Consider the following 21,968-nt stretch of genomic DNA (forward strand, 5'->3'; position numbering starts at 1 on the left):
ATGAACGGATAAAAGCCGTAGCGCGGTAGACAACCTGCAACAGAGAAGAATTTTTGTAATTAAAAACCTTGTCATTTCTACATAGCCAAAGCGACCATATGATAGCAATCGCGCCCACCCTGATAAGCGTTTTATACCTAGCGTCAACCCCATTTAGCCAATTGCCAAAAATATTTACAATGCTGCGAGGTGGATATAAGGTAGAACCTATCTGAATGATTGACCATATAGACCTAGCAACTCGACAACTGAAGAAAAGGTGTTTTATTGTCTCTTGTTCATGATAGAAACGACATTTTGTACAGCCATGACAGTTGCGTTTGGCAAGGTTATCACTAGTTAGAATCACACCCCGACGAAGATACCAATGCAAAAACCTTTGTTTTCAAAGGTATCTTCATCTTCCAGATGGATTTATTATTAACAACCGGTTGACTGGGTATAATTAAGGCTTTGTACATGGAGCTAACCGAGAATTTACCATTCTTGGTGAGACTCTAACAAAATTCATCGACCCCCTGAACAAACTGGATTGAAGTTAACCTCTGTAGCAATTCATTCCATGTAGTCAGTCTGGGAGCAATAAGATCACGCATGAACGACATAGAGGGTGGAGAAGTTTCCATCACCTTCTGTAAGGTATCACTCTTATGGCGAACAATATTGTACAAAGCCGAATATTGTTCTCGAAGAGTAGTTGTACCCAACCATCTATCCCAGAACCTTATCTCAGACCCATTCCTCATAGAGAAGGAACCAAATGGGAAAAAGTGCTTCTTAGTTGCCATAATGCCAACATAAAAGTATGAATCTCTAGGTTTCCATATAACCTGAGATATTGTTTTTGAGCCCACATACTTTTTCCGCAATAGTTGCTGCCATCGACCTGAGATAATGAAACTTGTCTTAAGTTTATCAAAATTTGGATGCTTTGACAAATCCAAGACTAGTTTCGTGAGACAAGGGATTAGATATGATAGCCTTTTTTGGGAATAAATAAGGCTTACAGACAACTAAACAGCTAAGGGAATCCGCATCCTGAAAGCAAGGCACAATAGTGTCTTTTTTTCTTTATTCCTTTTTTTTGGAGAGCAAAGAAGGGGGTATCTCCTCCTCAGTGTGAGAAATCCTGAAAAAGCAGTGTGAGATGGAACACGTCTGTTGAACAACTGACAGTGACATGGCGGAAGAAGATCACGAAGAAGGCAACCATACAAATTACTGCCTCTTTTCTTTTCTTACCAATTCCAGTTTCAGTTCGATCGTTTAACTGCTACCTCTATGGTCATGGTGGCTTGCTTCTCTCGGAGCAAGATCAACAGCCCTTATGTCTCACAAACCTAAATTTATTGACATATTGAACAGAAAAACCTCAAATATAATGCATGGAGTAGCAGATATTTAGATTTCTTTTTTAATCCGCACCATAAATACTGTACTGTCCATTTTGATTGAACGTACTCAATCATACATTAACCATTACAGGATTATCAACCAGTTCTTGGCCACTTTATTACATATAGTTATAGGCAGTATTGAAATGCTGGCTCAAGCGTTGAGCCATCACAAGCCCATCTACAATCACCACACATAAAAACAAATTTAATCATAACATTATACATAGACAAACGCACGCACACACACACAATCAGCAAATTACAAATTATGTTACAAATCTCATAATTGAAGATTCCCGTGTTGATGCTCCTACCTTCGACTAGGATAGGCTATTCATCACACAAGCGGATATCGGCTTCCTTGATTAGGCTTAGAATGTGAGGTCTGTTACCATGAATGACGGCACAAATATCATCTGAATAGGTGAAAACCTCCAGATGCTCAAGCTTAGGAAACACTGACTCCCCTATTTCGATCTTCTTCAGCATCACATCTAGTACTAATTCCTTGAGACTTTGGAACCCACTAATGAATACAAGATGGTCATCTGTGTCTACGTAGGAGCCATGGTTTAGGGCAAGAGTGGCAAGAAAGGGCAGTTTACCTAGCTTATTTATGAATTCATTCGTCACCTGTGTCTTCGTCAAATATAGCCTCGTCAAGTTTGGGAGATAGAAGCCAGAGCTGCTCTTTCGAGAATTTAGTGGTTGCACAATAACCCCCTTTAGTCTCATTTCCTGAAGTCGCGGAAGGTTGGAATCAGTGAACAAATTTGAGATAATGATTTCACCTTGTATGCTTAGGACCACGAGGTACTGGAGTTTGCAGACAGCGGTCAAGGCATTGGCATTTCTGGCGGTGAGCTTCCATATGTACAACGATTCAAGGTGTAACATTTTCTCTAGAGTTGTTCTCTCCCAGCCATGAACATCGGGGGGCTCTATGCTTTCCAGAGTCTGCAAGTGCCTTAGGTGTCCGAGTTTCCTAGGAAGGACCAGGAAGCCAAAAACATGGCGCAGCTCCCGAATCTTCCAGAACTCTTCGGGAAGTACCGTGACATTGGTGTCTCGAACATCTAGTGTTTGGAGGCCAGCGATCTTTCCAATTGATGGTGGTATGCGCTTAAGAGAGCAGGAGGTGATGCCGAGGTATTGCAAGTGCACCACATTCCCAATATCAGATGGTAGCTTGTCTCCAATCTCAAGGCCATGCAGCTTGATGACACGAAGGAACTCAGATCCTTGCAGGAGTTGTCTTATGGCAGACTCCATGACCATGAGCTCCTTGGACTTGGAGTCGTTCGTGTGTCTTGAGTGATGGAGACAGGGGCATGCTTGGTTTTGCTGATCTTCTTCCTCTTCCCTAATATCATCCACCTTTTCGGAGTATGACAATATAGACCGTAGCCTGGGCAGAGGGTTAACGAGAGCAACATACTTGTCCCTATCACCCTGGAGGGAAAGGCGGCGCGGATTGGACAGCACAGAGATGTCATTCCCTCTATGGACTTCCACAAATCTTGCCTCCTGCGCCTCACGAAGCAAGTAGGCATGTACTTTGCTTTGGATGGCCACACGCTCGTCCCCAGAAGCTTGATCCGCCGCTGGTGCAAGGTTCACCAGCCTCCTTGCAATTAGCTCTTTCAAGTAGTGTTCGCCCACCTTCTCCATTCCCTTGCCATCTTTTGGTCCCAGAAATCCCTCCGCCAACCACATGCACACTAAGCTACGTGCGCTGATAAGTGTGTTCACTGGCAAGGCAGCAAAGTACATGAAGCAAGATTTTAGGTCATGTGGAAGGTCATCAAAGCACATGGATAATAAGGTGTCGAGGCGCTTCCATCGAAGGGCCTTGACCTTGAGGTTGTCAATCACTGTAGACCATTCTGCAGGGCACTCCTTTGTTCTCAAAAGGCCTGATAGAAGCACAAGTCCAAGTGGCAGACCACCTGTAATGTAGAAGATTTGTTCTTGGAAGTCTTCACGGACATTCTGATGCACATGTCTCCAGTACTGTTCATCTATCTCCTCCATGAAGAGTGTCGCTAGGAACAGGTTGGTGGCTTCATCCATATTGAGATCATCAAGTTCAATGCATTGCCAGGTGGCGTGCGATGCTTCTGGTCTGGTCTGTGTGATCTGCACTACCTTGCTCCCGGCCTTGCCGTACGGAAGCTGAGTTAGTATGCGCTCCCACTCTATGCTGCTAACTTCACCATCTATAACCACCAAGTACTTAATTTCGTACAGTACCTTCTTCAAGTTGTACAGACGGGTAATTTCTCCGTGGTAATTAACATTTCCGTCTTCCAATTGCTGAATGATCAACTTCAGGATGCTGGGGGCACTTAAATTGGGTGCAACGCTCACCCAAACCTGTACATCAAAGTGATGCTTGGTCTCGTGCTGCTCGTACATGTTCCTCACAAGCTTTGTCTTGCCCACACCACTCTTTCCTATCACATACATCACATCTTGCCTTCCTGTGTTGTTTTCTGCCTTTAAGTATTTCATCAGGTACTCTAGCTGCTTATCTCGTGCCAGCAATGGAAGCACAATATTATCCCTGTAGATTTATTTTATATATTATTGGTTTACATATTCTCCACTCACATTGATGAAAAAAGAAACTCTACATACTCTTAGTTCTCGGAATGGAAGTTTCAATGTTTTTCAACACAAAAAATTGCAAAGCTTTTGGAGTTCCTTGAATCCTTTGACACGTCATGTTACTTGTTAGGGGGTAATATTTCTCGCAGTAATAGCAAAACAAGAATACAAAGACACACACTCGAACTGGGAAGAAATCTGGGTTCACATCAGTGGTGTCGCCGGTTGAACGATGGGAGACTAGTTAAGCTTGTAGGATCTTGGGTCTCTCGTTGGTAAAACCAAAGAATGAAAGAAGTCAATATGGCGTCTACAAGGACCACTCCACACATGCACTGAGTCACTCTACAAGGGGCGGCTCGGGCGGAAACCCTATCTGACGCCACCCCCAGGTCCTCCTCTCTTATCTCTCCCGCTGCTGCTGGAGGAAGCCGGCTGTCAAAGGCGGTGGCGGGGCGGTATTATAGCGCGGCGGCTTATCGCACACGGGGAGCCCTTCGGCGTGGTCATCGTGGCGAAGGATGGGAGCTCGGGCGGCGGCACCGAGAGATGGTGGTGGTTCTCCCATGGCGCATGGCGGCGGGGGTCGCATTTGCCGGCCAGGACGCCGCCTAGGCGAGAAGCATGGCGGCGTAGTCCTGTGGCAGCGGTGCGGAAGCGCAACCCCTCATTGGCTAAGTGGAGGTGGCTCACCTCCGGCGTGCTCGACATCGTCAGGCTTCGGGCAGCGCATGTCGCCTTCTTCGCTACCGGTCAAGCCTTCGGGCTGCCAGTGGGGATTGGGGTGGCTGGTCTCAAAGAGAACCCATGTGTGGCGTGGGGTTTGCTGGCTTGGATCTAATAAGGGTAGTTTGGCTCTAGTGTTCTTCTTGCAACAAGTCTCTGATCTTCTTGATGATGGCCTCCTTGATCTAGCTCTTGGAGATTTCCGCAGTTTGACATAAGGCGCTACTTGAAATCTAGAGTGGAATCATGCGGTCGTCTGCGCCCTTTTCTTTAGTCAGTGTGACTTCATTTTGGCGAGGGGTGAAGTTTGGAGTGTCTTCGTTCTTCAAGACACCAACGACAGCAGCAGTCTTGGCAAGCAAGGGTGGCAACACAGGTGGACTGCATGTTGGGATTCGTAGCATAGAAAACAAAAAATTTCCTATCGCAAGAACGAAGAACAAGCCAAGATCCAATCAAGAAGATGGTAGCAACGAGGTGAAGATCAACATACCCTTCAAGATCACAAAGTGTTAACGAGATCAGATCTCGTGGTGGATGTAGACGATCACTTGCCGCTTGCAAAAGCGCGTAGAAGATCTTCGGTGCCACGAACGGGCAGCACCTCCGTACTCGGTCACACGTTCGGTGTTGATGACGACGTCCTCCTCCCCGTTCCAGCGGGCAGCGGAAGTAGTAGATCCTCCTCGGAATCCCGACAGCACGACGGCGTGGTGGCGGTGGTGGTGGAGATCTCCGGCAGGGCTTCGCCTAAGCGCTGCTGGAGTTGCCGGTGGAAGAGGGGGCGGTTAGGGTTTGGGAGAGGGGGAGCTTGGGGCGCCGGCCTCAAGGGGGGGCAGGGGTGGTGCGGCCAATGATGTGCTGCCTCCCTCCCTCTCTCCCTCATTATATAGGTGGATCCCCAAGGGTTAGGTCAAAAGTCTTCGAATAAGACCCCAACACAAAAACTTCCATATTGCCAAACCTAGGGGGAGTGGGACTCCCCCCTTCCTTTGATGGGGCTGGCCGGCCACCATGGGAGGAGTCCACCTGGGACTCCTCCTCCCTTAGGCTGGCCAGCCATGGTGGGTGGAGTCCCACCTTCCATGGTGATTTCTTCCGGACTCTTCTAGAACCTTCCAGAACCTTCCAGAAAAATACCGGATCATTTTCAAACCTAGAAAATGACTTCCTATATATGAATCTTATTCCCCGGACCATTCCGGACCTCCTCGTGATGTCCTGGATCCCATCCGAGACTCCGAACAAACATTCGAACTCCATTCCATATTCCATATCTACTTAAACGACATCAAACCTTAAGTGTGTCACCCTACGGTTCGTGAACTATGCAAACATGGTCGAGACTCTTCTCCGACCAATAACCAATAGCGGGATCTGGAGATCCATAATGGCTCCCACATATTCAACGATAACTTAGTGATCGATTGAACCATTTACATACGATACTGATTCCCTTTGTCACGCGATATTTTACTTGTCCGAGGTTTGATCATCGGTATCTCCATACCTTGTTCAACCTCGTCTCCGACAAGTACTCTTTACTCGTACCGTGGCATGTCATCTCTTGTGACCAAGTCACATGCTTGCAAGCTAATCAGACGACATTCCACCGAGAGGGCCCAGAGTATATCTATCCGTCATCGGGATGGACAATATCCCACTCTTGATCCATATGCCTCAACTCATACTTTTCGAATACTTAATCCCACCTTTATAACCACCCATTTACGCAGTGGTGTTTGATGTAATCAAAGTACCCTTCCGGTATAAGTGATTTACATGATCTCATGGTCGAAGGACTAGGTAACTATGTATCGAAAGCTTATAGCAATTTGAACTTAATGACTTGATCTTATGCTATGCTTACTATGGGTGTGTCCATCACATCATTCACCTAATGATATGACCTTGTTATTAATAACATCCGATGTTCATGATCAGGAAACCATGATCATCTATTAATCAACAAGCTAGTTAAATGAGAGGCTTACTAGGGACTTTGGTTGTTTACACAACACACATGTATCAATGTTTCCGGTTAATACAATTATAGCATGGAGTGTAAACATTTATCATGAACATTAAGATATATTATAATAACCATTTTATTATTGCCTCTTGGGCATATCTCCAACACTGCATTCTTGGTGGTGCTCCTCAAGTACCAAGCCACGATTTCTAGGGTGAAAACCCAATGTCTGGACATCATTGGTTGCAACTGGCAATGGACTTGCTGAAGACATTGTTTTCTCAGACTTTCTCCAGGGTGAAAACCTAAGATCTTCGATCGGGTGACATCAACGCTTCTGCATTGTTTCATTCTTAGATGCATTATTTTTGGAGAATCTCGTTCGTAGTCCGGGTGTTGTCTTCGGTGGTGGTCAGAGTGCTACTGTCGCGGGTGGTTCAATACTGCGATAGGACATTTGTTTTCTTTTCTCTCTTTTTTATATTTTTCTTGGCTGTGTGCATCCTTGATATCTTTGGACATCTTGTTGGTGAAGACGATAAGTTTAATTAGTATCGTCGTGATATTCATATATTCATTTTATCGAAAAAAAAGTAGACATGGGTGTGCAATATCATGAGCTTATGAATTCAGGTGCAACCGTCTGGAAATTGTCGCATAGGATAACCTTCAACCGAGGTGGTTGCGCCCTATGAATATAATCAATGATGGATAGTAGTCTTTATGTTTTGTCTATTTTTTATCCATGAATTTTACACTCTGGATGATGATAAAGCTGCAATAATATTAAGTGTGTGCATGTATATCCCCTTTTTGGGGGCTTAGTTAAATCTAACTCCTCTTGCCCCCGGGGGGTGATGGGAGGGGGAAACCCTAGCCGCCACCCACTGCCCCTCCCCAAATATCCTCCTCCTCCCCCGCCGGCACTAAGAGTAGCCTGGCAAAGCCTGGTTGTCGCCGGCAGCGGGGTAGGCCTCCTCATCCCCTTGCGCAAAGGATCAGCGCGCGTCGTCTTCTCTGATCTGTGGGAGTGTTGCAGCCAGGCACCATAGCGTGGTGGCTCCCGCGGCACGGTGGTAGGCCCTTTGGAGGGACGGCGGCTTTGGTCCCGATCTCTGGGCAGCAAGGAGGTGGATGGCGCGGGCTGCATGATTGTTGGTCGCTTCGGCGGCGGCGGTGTCTGCGGCTGCATCAAGTTCCAATCAGCCGGGTATGGATTCATGTGGCTGCCTGTGAAAGCCGAGATTGACGATGACATCACCTCTTGGCATCGTTTTCCTTGTTGAAGGCATCGTTTTTGCAGCCCCCATCTTTTGCTCAAGCGCTCTTGGGGAAACCTTAGATCCGGGTCTCCCGGATTGGATGTATGAAACACTTTGGGGTCGTTATTCCTACTATGGGCATCGTCTTTGGAGCACTATATGACGGAGTGGTTTGGAGGTGGAGCGGAGTTGTTCCTATCGCATAAACGATGATGAGTTTCCACGGCATGACACAGTAGAATCTCGGCATCAGATGCACGATGATGGACGCGTGTAGGGCAGGGGCACGTACTGTTTGGCACCGTGGCGGCGTCTACGACATGTCTGGCGAGGGCTTTGCAGATCTCACCTCTGAAGATGCTCAGTGGTTCGACGGCGGTGATGGCTTCTGTAGCGTGTGCATGAGGTGCTCGCTAAGAGTATGCAAGACCAAATGCGCGCTCCTGTTTCATCTAGAGGGTGTCACTGGGTATATGATGTTCCCGCTTTCTAGTTGATGGGGGGGTTTTCGAGTGTTCAGGGCACAAGGCCGTGGTGACACGATCTTCGCCCATTGTCGAGTTTGTAGGTGTTAAGTGGTGGCTTCGAATTTTTTAATATAATTTTTTTATTAGTCTTCTGTTAAATAATCTAATAAAGAAGGTTGTATGTATCTTTTGGATCTCATCCTCTATTTTGTGAGGAAAAAAGTATACTTCCCTTTTTTGAAAGAAAAATAGAACAAAGGTAATACAAGTGCATGCATGTCGAGAAATCGTGTACTTACATCTTCTCGGTGCTAGTAGAAATGTCAGCTGATAGTCCCCAGGTCACAACTGGCGCATCAGATGCATCGTCCAATTTGTACCTGTCTTTGTTCGCGATGATGCCTTCTAGTCTTGTATTGATTGCTTTGATTCTGTAAGAAAGGTCGCGCCGCACACGTACTTGTGTGGTGAAGCCCGCAAAGAACTTGACGGTAGCACGAGTACAGCTTGGGTATCTTACAAAAAAAGAGTTAAATCAATAACACTGTCTTAAAGTTCTGCTTGAGCATATGTGTGCAGCAGGCCAAAGTTTAGGGTTCCGAATCAGTACCCTGCTTATATGTATTGTACGAGCGGTGTGCATTGGTGTGATAATGCACCTCGTATCACCTAATATTGGGTACAAAACTTGAGTGAACTTAGGTGTATTCCCTGAACTACGACCAGATTTGGGTCACCGGACCTGCGGCAGGTTTATTATATGTTCTTGTAATTACAACAGAAGTGCGTAGAGTGCATCTTTTATAATTTCAGTGATTTAACAGCGAAAGAATTATACATTCCAACTATAGAGAGAACTATACCTATATGTCGTCAGACTGTTACAAATTTATCTCTTCTTTTTGAAGAAGGGGGTGCACCTTAACAAAATGCCAAACATACCTAAAATGATTGAGATAAAATTAACAACAAATGTAGTCATTGTAGTAGTAGTAGTATTTCTTTACATGGATTAATCTGATGCGGAGAAGCTGTGTTTTGTTCCATTTCCAAAGAGTTGCATTATCATATTTGAGGGTAACTATATACTACGCTAATCATTATATATATATACTCCCGATTACATGGCCTCGACACATCCCTAGGTCATCAGTTTAACCAACATAATAAAGATTATATAACATAAAAAATCGCATCATTGGAAAGTAGAACATCTGGATAGTAGTATGTTTTGTGATATATAGCTTACATTATGTTAGTCAAATTTACGACTTAGAAATACGCGCAGGACCTATAAACCCGGATGGAGGTAGTAGTATTTTAGATTCTTAATGCAAACATTTACATTGTTTAGATCTGCATTTATTTTTATACTTTAGAAGTAATTCAAAATCTTCATGTGCATCTGGAAATAAATGTTATCATGTTGATCCTTTTTTCAGCTTGAGCCATTATAAGTTGACCTTCAGTCACGTAAGGAAACACAATTGAGCAGTCATAGCCATGAATACAAGAGAAATAGTAGGAATATTTCAAAAATCTTTAGCACGCATGAGGTGGATTCTCCATTTGGGAGTCCGCCGCACCAAAAGAAGAAACTGAGCTCCTATCGTTGGTGTCTTGAAGAACGAAGACAAGAGATACGCATATATGCATACTTGCATGGCATTCATTTTGGTATAGAAAATATATATTCGAAAACAATTCATTCATTTGCACATTTTCAGGAGATAAAAACAAGGCATGCTTATTTGAAAGGATTTATTCTCTGCTCTTATCCTGTAATCTATTCAAACACACCAATAACTTTAGGCTTTGCTTGGCACCGTGGTGAATTATAATTCCGTTTGACAAACCAACATTTAGAGCATCTATCGAAGATCCCCAATAACAGCCAATACCAAAAAACTCCGGCCATTTTTGGGTATCTGCATGGTTGTTTTCGTGCTCCGATGAGATACCAGAAAATAGACCGTTCTGGAAAAAATATTTTGGGTAACCTAGAAACCTAACCGGTGACGCCTTACATACCCAGGCTGAGGGGTATCGGGTACCAAATCCCCGTTCCGCCACTGTCGCCTCGCCTCCTTGGTCAGAAAATCGCCCACACTCTAGCGAGCAATTGCGAGTAGATCCGGCACACCAATGGATGGATCCCATAGCACTAGCCCATCCCGCCACCATGAACCTTCAAGCAGCGGCATCTATGAGCGTGGACGTTTAGTTAGGGCACATGAAATTGCACGCTCGCCAGGACGTGTACTACCTGTAGTTCTGGTCTCTTGCTCATGTGCCTGCTTACCCTCCCGCGGCGGAGAGCCCAGGGCCAACGAATGCCAGTGCATTATCGTGTAGTCGATGTCTTCAGACGATGAGGAGGATGAGAAGGAAGATGATACCTAGGATTATTTGGAAGTGAACGGCGAGGACGCAGAGTAGGGGGCGAGGATGTGGAGCAGTAGGAGGAGAGCGAGTTTGTCTCTCCGTAAGATGAAGAGGCGGTGATGCGGAGGGCATTCAAGAGGTCGCAGCGCACAGCACGGCATTGACGAAGAGGCAGTGATGCGGAGGGAATTCAAGAGAGCGCCGCCGCATTGGCGACTTCTACAACGACCAACTGAACCGTGTGATCTTCGAGTGCGAACGGTTCAAGGAGCGCCGCCTCTTTTGGCAGTGATGAAGCTCCACAGCCGCATCGTCTCCGCTACCGCCACCTCATTCCGCATCAATTTTATCAACTATATGTAGTTTAGGTTTAGTTGTGTATGCTATCATCATCATTTGCAGTTGTTTCCTTCACTTGATGAGCTATCTATGTCAGAATATTGCACAAATATCCAAATTCAAATTATGCAATTTTTTTGTTTCCGGTATCTGATTTGCGTCGCAATGTTTCAATACCCTATATGCATTTCCAGTGTGCTGGATCCAACTTTTCCAGACTATGGCAGATCTGCTAGAGATCTCTTATCAATCTTACTATTTTCTTTTTTTTTTCCTTAAATTACAATCTACTTAAAACCTAGTAAGAACAACATTTGGAAACATCAACAATCAAAAACAATTACAAAAAATATCCTTTTCTTGTAATGAATTTGATTTGTGAAAAATGCAAATGATTAAATTTAACTATCTCCTCCTTCTAAAATTGCTCGGATTATTATCTATTTCTCAAAAAAAACTATCATTTTTCTACAACAGCTCTCCCACAATAGATTACGAAATAATTACATTACTTCATAGTTCAACAACCATAAACTAAGTCTTAATATATTGTACGTTTTCTCCTGCACAATGTTACCTTTCAAAAACTAGGTATTTACAATTTTGACCCACAAAAAATCAATGGGTTATATTTTTTTATAAGCCTATATGCAACAAACAGATTTATTTTAAATATTTATTTTATGAAATATTACATTGAGATTGGAAAAAACAAATATTAAATTAAACCACTAGCTAGCCGGTGCAATCGGACTATTAGTTGTTGCTTTGTGTGATCATGTAAACTACTGATAATAACATGTTTTCATGTGAAAATTGACTCATACTATCAAAAAGCGAGTACAATTTCAATTTAATTTATTTGATTCTTATTAACTTAGTGTAAATTTGACTTGCTTAGTTTGATACAATTCTTTAAATGGTGTATACAGCCTAAGTAAGAGTTTGTATCTAGCTGTCTCAAGAGCAAGTAGCATCTTTTATATGTGCTATTTTAGAGAGCACACAAACATTCAAACTACGAGATTTTTTTTTTGGATACATGGATTAGCTAACATATTTCCTCAGCAGCCATGTTAAGAAGATTTATGGTACAACCATTTAGAACATAAGAATATAATTTGATTGGTTTTAACTGATCAGCATCTTGCAAATGGCAGGCCATGTGGGGAACTCTAGCTTCTTTACATGTTATTTGTTCCCTAATTTGTTTGGTTCAAAGAAGATTTAATTTTACTAATTACCAAATAGTGAAAAATGATGGGAACACGCTCTCGCTCCCACAACTGTGACGTTAAATGCAAAGCTTCTACTCCCTCCGTTCCTTTTTAATTGACTCAAATTTAGTACAAAGTTGTACTAAATCTGAGTCAATTAAAAAAGAACGGAGGGAGTAGATCTGAATCACCCGGCAAGTGGAGCATGAATTCATAAGAGTAACATACATAGTGGATACTTGAACTTGCTGGGTAGGTTCAGATTGGTCACCATACTCAGAGAATACCAAATTGCGGTCACTGAATACGACTTAGAGACTCATAGACGGTCACTGGTGTTAATGGCACAATGTATTTGATGACGTGGCGAGTTGTTGACCCCATCTGTCAGTCAATTTGGCAATAGGTTGACTGGTCAGGTGAGGTTCCTTTTACAAAAAAAAAAACCCTTATCTCTATAGCGCTAGTGATAGCAGAGCTCCCAGGCCTCCTCCTCCCAGACCATGGGGAGCGGCATGGCGCCTGACGCGCGTGTGGCCTTCGGAGCGGAGAGCCTATCGTCGTGCTCCCGTATGGATTCTAATCCCCTGTCCTCGCCTGCTCTTCTACGCCTCCGACCACATCAACCCTTACACATCGTGGACGACGCGGCACTGATCACAACCATGCCACCACATGCCAACACCCACGACGCCACTGCCCTCACGCACGTCGCCACCATCCATGCCAGCACGCGTTCTTGCTCGCCAATATCGGATTCGTGCTCCCCTATGTCCGTAACTCCCGCAAGCAATTTCCGCCGGAGTAGTGCCTGCCGGTATCGCGGACGCTCGGTGAACACCTCCATGGGGATGGAGAGCACGAGGGAGTGGAGGAGCACCGTCGGGGGTGGTGGCCGGAGCTGCTTGCAACGAGGGGCGTGCGAGCAGCACGGCAGGCAGGGCGCGCGGGCGGCTTACTCGATAGTGACGCGGTGGCTAGGCTACGGCGCCGGTGGAGGTCAGACGCGCGAGATGACGGAGTGGATGCTTTTGCAACACCTGTAGCTGGCGTCCTCTTCGCGGTCGGGTAGGAGAGCCAGAGGGGGCGGCGCCGGGGCGAGGGGAGCCGGCGGCGTTCGCGTTGTAGCCGGTGATGCCTGACGCCGTTTTCTTGCGTGGCGCGCTGGGTGGGAGGCCGGGGCGGCATGTGAGGCGGGGCAGCACCGACGAGGAGGAGGACTGGAGGAGGAACGGGTCGGATTTACCGGTGGCGATGCTCGCCTCTGCTGACTGAAAATCGGAAGCTGCTGATGATTCGGGTGAGGCGGTGAGCGCTGCCATTCTTGAGCTGCGAGGCTAGCCAGGGCGCGGGGTGCAGAGGTAGGGCAGCGCCGGCATGAGGAGGGGCGCCGGATTCCTGCTAAAGCAGATGAAGGGATGGGTGGCTGTCTGCAATTCCCAAACTTCAGGAGGTTTCCTGCAAAATAACAAATCACTGCTAGAACCTGCATGTGTGATGACATGTGGGTCCTGTGAACGCCACGTTGACAAATACATCACGCTCTCGGACCCAGTGACCGTCTATGAGCGTGCTTATCGTATTCAGTGACCGCAATTTGGTATTCTCTGAGTACGGTGATCAATTTGAACCACGCCAGCAAGTTTAAGTATCCGCCATGTATTTTACTGAATTCATAACCATGGTTGATGGGAAATGGCAGATCAAGGTTAAGAAGTTAAGCGAAACAACCATCACAGTCGTGTTCCCTTCAAAAGAAATCCCTTGCATGACAACCATCACAGTCGTGTTCCCTTCAAAAGAAATACCTTGCATGATCATCGGGGTCGGTGGTATCCCATTGCCAACAAGAGAAATCTGCACCATCGCGTATCTTGAGGCGGCTCTCTACTCGTAGGTGCATCTCCATGATGTAATAGATTCACTTGCAATCTGAATCTTTGGCTTGCTGACAGCATGATCGATGGTGGCAAGACCGTTCGTGGTGAACGAAATCTCACGCATCTACACCCATGTGCCTGAAATTTGGCTGCCAGTCTAGTCTCAGGTCAGATTGATCAGTTCGCGGTTCAGTTGTTTATTAATATGGAAGGCTTATTGGTCTGAATCAAGGTTAAGCTTGGCAATAACCCAATTAGTTCTTTCCCACCTCCTCCAATCCTAAAGACTATGGGAAGAATGATGATGACGAAATGCATGGTAGAAGACTAGAGCACCAATGAGGAGTGCTGGATTGACAACGGAGGAAGGCTTCTGATTCGCAAGAAAAAGTGAAAGGCCATGTTGGTAGCAAAAGAGGGTGTTGGACTGTCCTGAAAGTTTTTCCCTTCGCTGGTCAGACTAGTGTGCAACCAAATCATGTGCCCCTCATCTAGTCCGTGGGCACCCCAGCCATGACTGCCAATATCCAAGCCGAAGGCAGCATCAACTCCACTAGCAATCTACCTGAAGACTATGTTCAATATGGCTATAATTTGACGCCACAAGTATATTAATTGCCATCAAGCATTAGCCGTATTGACTTCAACTGAGCAAGCACCAGTAGATCCAACTACGATGGTGGATATCTCTTCTTCAGATGCCATGCCAGCGGTGGACGCCAATGCTATATATTCACATCCAAGACGTTGAAACTGCCGCAATCTGGTAAGGAGGAGGTGGGATGGAAGAGTCAAGAGAAGTTGGAATTTGGATATTGCGTCTGTGAAGGTGAAAAGTAAGAAGTTATGTATCAAGATCCAACCAATGGTGAATGACGAAGATGAGTTGAACGGTTCCTCAGAAATTCCACTTGTGAGATGACAAAGGAGTCACTCTGAGATGGGGTGGTTGTGCCAGAGCTTGCGGGGTTGGTTGCCAGAGAAAAGAAGATCAAAGCAACTTTGGTGATTCAAGGGAGGAAGACCACCAGTGGAAAGGGGCTAACGGAGGGTTCAATTCTCCAACATGCTATCCCCCTCACCTCTGAAAAATGCCCCAGGTAGCCCACCCTATTTTCTCCTCTTTACATTATTTACCGAATTAAAACTTATTAAAAGTAGCTAAAGATAGTGGTCTTGTTGTGTTTAGTGCTTCCACCGCTACTCATTGAGAATTTATGTCTTCAATTAAGACAGAAGAGCTATGTCATACCCCGTTGGCATAAACATGAAAAAAGTGGAGACAAAGGAATAGAGAACAAGGTGAAGGCGTTGCCAAACAAATGAAAAGAAAACTTGTTGAGGCACTGGTTCGGAAGGGTGGGAACTAGATAAGTCTCAACAATATGCGAATACCCCCATACATCCAAACACAAAGGAAGACGAAGAAGCAACTTCCGGGGCGGGGAGGGGGATACATCCACTAACCTGCGAAGCACATGCTACTAGGAAGGTTACCCAATGTGGATCCTCTTCTATAGCATCAGGGGGTTTGTCAAGTGGGGGTGCCTAACACCCATTAAAGACAACATATGGTGTGATAGAATTTGTGTAGACCTTCTCAAAGAAACAATCAAATATGATTTCACATAACAAGAACTACAAAGAATAGAAATAGGTGATAAGTTCTATTTGTCCCGCTTCTCGGTTGATGGCATTTAGGGGGAAAGGTATTGGGATTCTGAGACACTATGCTTGAATTAGGGGCAAGTAAACGGGGTAAGTTTTTACGAAGTGCTTTGATTCTCCTATGCTTCATAAATAAGAACATGGAAATCATCGATTTATATGAACCATTGACTACTCTAGATTGAGTGAGTTTTTGAATGAGCTGACAAACAAAATCATACGTTGTCCTCTCCCTGCTACCTATGGTTTTGGGATGGGACTTCAATCTCATTTGTAGCAAATACAACAAGAACAATTATAGACTAACCTAAAAGGGGATTGATATGTTTATCTAATTCATTGTGAGGCTTGCTCTCGGGAGATATACCGTAAGAGTGAAAGATATTCTTCTATAAAAATCTCTGGACTAGATAGCATATCCTTCTATAAAAAGTCTTGTCGATTAGTTAAAATGATGTTTTACATTTCAGTGTTTCTATTGTCGGCTTGCTAGGTCATGCACATACGTGGAGTGGTGTCATGTCTAATTCCAGAGGAATTACACATCTACAATATGTGGATTCCACTTTGATCCTGATTCAAAATAATGAACTTGACATTTTCAATCTTAACTTATTACCATGTTGTTTTGAAGCAATGTGAGGCGTGAAGATACCCTTTCACAAGAGTGAAGTGGTCCCGATCATTGGATCGGGAGGGGCACATCATAGGGTCGCCAACAATCTGAATTGTTTCATATGTGCCTTACCTTTCATATATCCCGGTTTGCCAGTGTCAGACGGAAATATCACCATAGAGAAGTTTATTTTAATTTTTGGTTGGAAAGCGGGAAGGTTTGTCTTCTTGGGTGGAGGACTTCTTTTGAACACCTGCCTGGCCAGCCTTCCCACATTTGGAATGGGAATTTTCCTTATGTAGGATGGTACACGTGTGAAGTTCGACTCGCATTGTTCCGGCTTCTACTTGGAAGGGTCTAATCCCAATCATAAATACCACATGGTCAATTTTCTGGAGGTGTGTCGGCAAAAATATAGCTAGGGACTCGGTTTGATCAATACCAAAAGGATTAACCTAGCTTTGATGCTCAAACATAGGCTTTAGAAACTCTATCAAGGAGGCAATCCGATCTAGGAAAGGATTATACGACTGAAGTAACATTAAGCTTAGGAAAGATTTCAAGATAGGAACATGGGGCCTCCTATTTTCTGGATTAAACAAAACATAGAACCTTTCTTCAAGTTAGGAGTGAAGCATGAGGTGTGGGAAGGATTCCACAACTCTTTTGGATGGACATGTGGATTAGAGAGCGAATGCTCAAGGACCAGCCCCATCCTCTTCTCAATGTTCTCCAACCCCATGTTTACATTTGGTCGGGCCCATTGGGCAAGAATTGGCTTATTTGTTTCAGATGGTACTTTAGTCATGCATGGGCTACTCAATGGGCTGCCCTCGATGCAGATATTTAGGATTTTAGCCCAAAGGGGAGCCAGGATTGGGTTTCTTGGGCTTTAGATCCTTCAGTAGAGTACACATCCAGTTCGATATAAGCCAAGTTTTCACAAGGAGGGTCGGTTGGGCACTTCAGAGAGATATTGGCAATTAAATTCCCCATCAAAATCTGCATTTTCTCCTTGCAGCGTGTGCTCAATCGATTCCCTTCTAGTCAACAGATCGGCAAAACGCAGGGTCCTTTGAACACGACCTGCTCCTTGTACGGGAAACGGGAAGATTGCGTGCACATATTTTTGGAGTGTGTGATGGCAAATATTCTTGAAGTGTGCTTCCGCAACTACTTCGGTGCCGCCGGAACGCGTTGAATTTTGGTAAATTCTTTGCTGTTTTTAGAGATATTGTTAGACATGTGTGTAGATTACTATGCACATTTTTTCTAGCGCAGTGCCCTTTGCTACATATGAAACAAGCTTATGATTGAAACAAATGTCCTTAAACACTTCATTGACATTATATACAAAATCATGATTTTCATGTAGCTTTGGAAGATCATCACGGCCAAACTAAAGGAGCGAGCCGCTCTAAAGTGGATGGCAATCAAGATAAATGGGTTTCAAGCGACAAGCGCTCCTCCTAGAACACATCTCTTGGATTCGCATGTATCCAACATTTCCTGCCTGTTTGGGGAGTCCGCCCTGTTTAAGTTTGTGAATGTTTGAGCATCAAGACTCTAGGCTAAAATGTATGCCACATCGTGTAATAACTTACCGTGAAATTGTTGGCTTTATTAATTTAAAGTCGAACACTTGTATGCCATTTATCTCTTTTTTTTTCCAAATAGTAAACATGATATACTAACTTGACTGAAAATAATTTGATAGGAGACCCACACATGGGCCCTGCTTTTCTATGAAAGCAACTTGAGTGAAATAGAAAAGAATCTTTCAAAAAAAATGATTTATGATTTCTGTCAGAAAAATTGGCAACCAACTCGCCTTGATAGACGATAATCCCACCTCGCCTTGTTAAACTGAGCCCCGCCGATTTATATAGGATCCCAAGTTGCTAATCGTCGAGCTGAGGCGGGAGTCAACAAGCCAGCAGAACTGTTGTTCTCCCAATGGTCATGGAAGAGAAATTCTCTCAAAGAATGCAAGGGAGGATTGCACGGATCGTAATTAAACGGAAACACCCCTGTGATGGTCTCCAAAATGGAAGAGAGAGCCAGGAAGAGCAAGCAGTCTTTAAGCTAGCATAGAGCACAGAGCGGCGCTGAATCGAGGTATTCGGGAGGGGAGCAGAGAAAGAAAATGAGACCAGGCGAGAGGGACAGGCTGGGCGCGTCGCGCCTGCCGGAGTTTAGGGCCGGGGCGGAGGCCGGAGGCCGGGCTGGAGATCCCGAATCCTCTCTGGTGCGCCTCCTCCTCGAGGACGGCTCAGGACACGGCCTTGCTCCTCCTAAAGACGGGCGCTGCTCCGAAGTTCCAAACCACACACACGCACTGCTGAGAAAATCAGATGATTTCCGTAGAGAGGATCACGATGGAGACAGCCTTATCTTCATCAGTTTTTCATTTTAGTCCATCTATCTATTTCATTTATGCAAAAGATCCTGTATTTTTCCTATTCAGCCACTGGAAACACAACACGCCGTCACGGACCTGAACGAATTTGGTTGGCCTATTTTCTCTAAGCCTACAAAAATAGGTAGACTAGGGTTGTTTGTTTCCTTCTATGTGTTTTTTCTTTTCTTTCAGGACATTCGCATGCCACTAATTTCATAATTTATACATTGAAAGATTTGTAACTGCATAAACTCAGTTGCCCCTATTCGGGAGGACATCATCAACTTGGCTAAGATCCTTGAGTGCTTTGGCGATGTCACCGGCCTATGTACCAACTTCCAAAAAACATCGGTGGTTCCCATCCGTTGCGACGATATCAACCTTGATGACATTCTTGAGGGTATACCGGCGATAAGAACTTCTTTCCCCTTGAAGTACCTTGGGCTCCCGCTCTCGGTGTGGAAGCTTAAGCGTGTCGATTTTCAACACCTTGAGGACAAATGTGCCGGGAAGCTTCCATCTTGGGGTGGCAAATCTATCACCACGGCCGGCCGCACGGCTCTTGTCAAATCGTTCATCACCTCTCAAGCCACTTACTACCTCACACCGCTTGTTGTTCCACCGGACACTATTAAATTCATCAACAAAATCAAAAGAGCTTCCCTTTGGTCGGCGAAGGACACCACAACCAGGGCGAAATGCAAAGTTAATTGGAAGACGGTTTGCCGCCCCAAGAAGCTTGGTGGGCTTGGAGTCATGTGCTTAGACAAATTTGTGGCGGCTCTTCGCCTTCGTTGGCCGTGGCTTGAATGGACGGATAGCTCCAAGATTTGGGCCGGGTCAAGTAACCCATGCTCCGAGGCGGACATGGACATTTTCTATGCCGCCACCAAAATCACCATTGGCAACGGGTGCAAGACTTCGTTTTGGGATGCCCCTTTGCTTGAAGGAAGAAAGCCAAAGGAGATTGCGCCACTTACCTTTGCGTGTTCAAAAAGGAAATTTTGGAAAGTGAATATAGCGATGGAGGCAAACGCTTGGGTTGGGAAAATCATTTTGGATGAAAACTTCACTATCGACCATCTCTTCCAATTCATTAACCTTTGGGCCAAGTTGCAAGAGGTACACCTAATTGAGGAGATTGAAGACACCATCTCGTGGAGGCTCACGTCAAATGGACAATATTCGGTCAAGTCGGTTTATGATTTGCAATTCTTCGGATCAACTACCTCCAATCTGTATAAGTCGGTATGGAAGGTTTGGGCCACTCCAAAGGCAAAGTTCTTCGCTTGGCTTCTAACGCAAAATAGAATTTGGACCGCCAACCGGTTACAAAAACGTGGTTGGCCAAATTGTGGCTTATGCCCTCTTTGCAAGCAAGAAACGGAATCGGTTTGCCACCTTTTCATCCATTGTCGTTATGTGGTGCGTCTATGGAACCTCATTCGTGTTTGGTTGGGCATCCCCGGCATCATGCCGGGCCAATGGGTGGGTCTCTCTATCAACAATTGGTGGAACCAAATGACAAGTGGCGCAACTCCAAACCGGAGAGCGATCGCCTCCCTATCTCTACTCGTTACTTGGGAAATTTGGGCCGAGCGGAACGCAAGGGTCTTCCACAACAAGCACGCTCCACCTTCTGTCATGCTTGACAAGATAAAGAGAGAGGCACGGTTGTGGGTTTTGGCGGGAGCTAAACGCTTAGGAGAAATAATGCCGGGAGAGTAATCTTGTACTTTGTTTTTGTTGGGTGTTCGCTTGTATGGACTATCTTGTCCAAAAACTTCTCCTTAATTAATAGATTGAGGCAAAGCTTTTGCCTCCGTTTAAAAAAAAATTGAAAAAATATCATTTGTAGTCCACTACCAATTATTATTTTTTGAATTGAAGCACACTTGTAACTAGAAAAAAACAATCAGTTTTCGAGATTTGTGAGCATATATTAAATTATTTTAATACGCACTTATGTGTGGAATATTGGTTTTGAAAAGAATTTTGAAGGTGAACCACAACGTCATATCCTCTGCATTGGATTGGTTGATCGAGATCGGATTGTTGTTTTCGGGCGAGATAAAAAAATGTCCCCCTACGAGGCTGCGATGCTCCCAAGAAAACAGGATTGGAAAGGTGTCGTTGGGTAAGGTAAAAAAAAAGCCCACCTGTGAGGCTTTGACATGCTGATTCCAAGGAAAATTGAAAATTGACACGATAATGCCTCTCAATTGGAAATTTTTTATGTCCAACAAATCTTCTGCTTTTTCTATTTTCGTATAAAATATTATATCATTTGTTGATCCGTTGCAAGGCATGGATATCGTGCTAGTTTTAGAAAAAGTCACGTGAAATGTTTGTTGAGAAGACGCCGTTTATTTTAGTAATGTATTTATTTTGCATGGAAAGGGCCGGAGATCGCTAGTTAATTGAACACACCTGGAGAGGTCGACCTGGACGTAGTACCGGTCGACGGCGTCCTCGGCGTCCTCGAACGCCCTGCGGGTCTGTTGCAGCCACACCTTGATGTGCTGGTCCCTCTGTACGCGCCGCCGCGGCTCCGCGTCGTGGAGGAAGGCCTCGATCCACACGAGCTTGTCCAGCAGCGTCCCTACGTCGTCGCTCACCGCCGCCATCCTCCGAGCCTCGCTCACCATTAGGTCCTGCAGCTTCCCGACCAGCGACCCGATGACGGCCTCCGCCATCTTGGCCTGTTTTGCTTGAGACAATCTGTCTGCTCGCTCTTGCAACGCAATGTAGATGGCAGGAGCTCACATCACATATATAGTGGTTCCCTGCCTGCCTGCCTGCCTGCCTGCCATGGATTTATAGCTCTTCCTTACTTTGAGTCGCAATCGAGGGAGGCATAGAATCATTATACGGACGGAAGACGAAACGGAATCTATCTGTTTCTTGCTGCTATTTCTATGATTTCTCCTTCTCCTGCCACAAAACGTGATTCCTTGTCTATTCTTCTTCAAGATAACTTGCAGCATCTGAGCATTTTCTTGCTGGTTTTATATGCCTTTCCTCCCAA

At 45.1% G+C, this 21,968-nt stretch overlaps 1 protein-coding gene across 1 annotated transcript; it reads right to left on the bottom strand.

The window, feature by feature from the left end:
• Positions 1-1,727: 1,727 nt before the first annotated feature.
• Positions 1,728-21,636, bottom strand: LOC124655838 (putative disease resistance RPP13-like protein 3). Its single transcript, XM_047194673.1, has 4 exons — positions 21,371-21,636; positions 8,734-8,949; positions 2,747-3,963; positions 1,728-2,650 (listed from the first exon to the last, which is right to left on the bottom strand). The coding sequence occupies exons 1-4, from the start codon at positions 21,634-21,636 to the stop codon at positions 1,728-1,730; spliced, it is 2,622 nt and encodes an 873-aa protein (XP_047050629.1).
• Between the last annotated feature and the right edge of the window lie 332 nt (positions 21,637-21,968).

This window comes from Lolium rigidum, chromosome 5 (assembly GCF_022539505.1).
Source record: "Lolium rigidum isolate FL_2022 chromosome 5, APGP_CSIRO_Lrig_0.1, whole genome shotgun sequence".
In the NCBI taxonomy this organism is placed as follows: Eukaryota; Viridiplantae; Streptophyta; class Magnoliopsida; order Poales; family Poaceae; genus Lolium; species Lolium rigidum.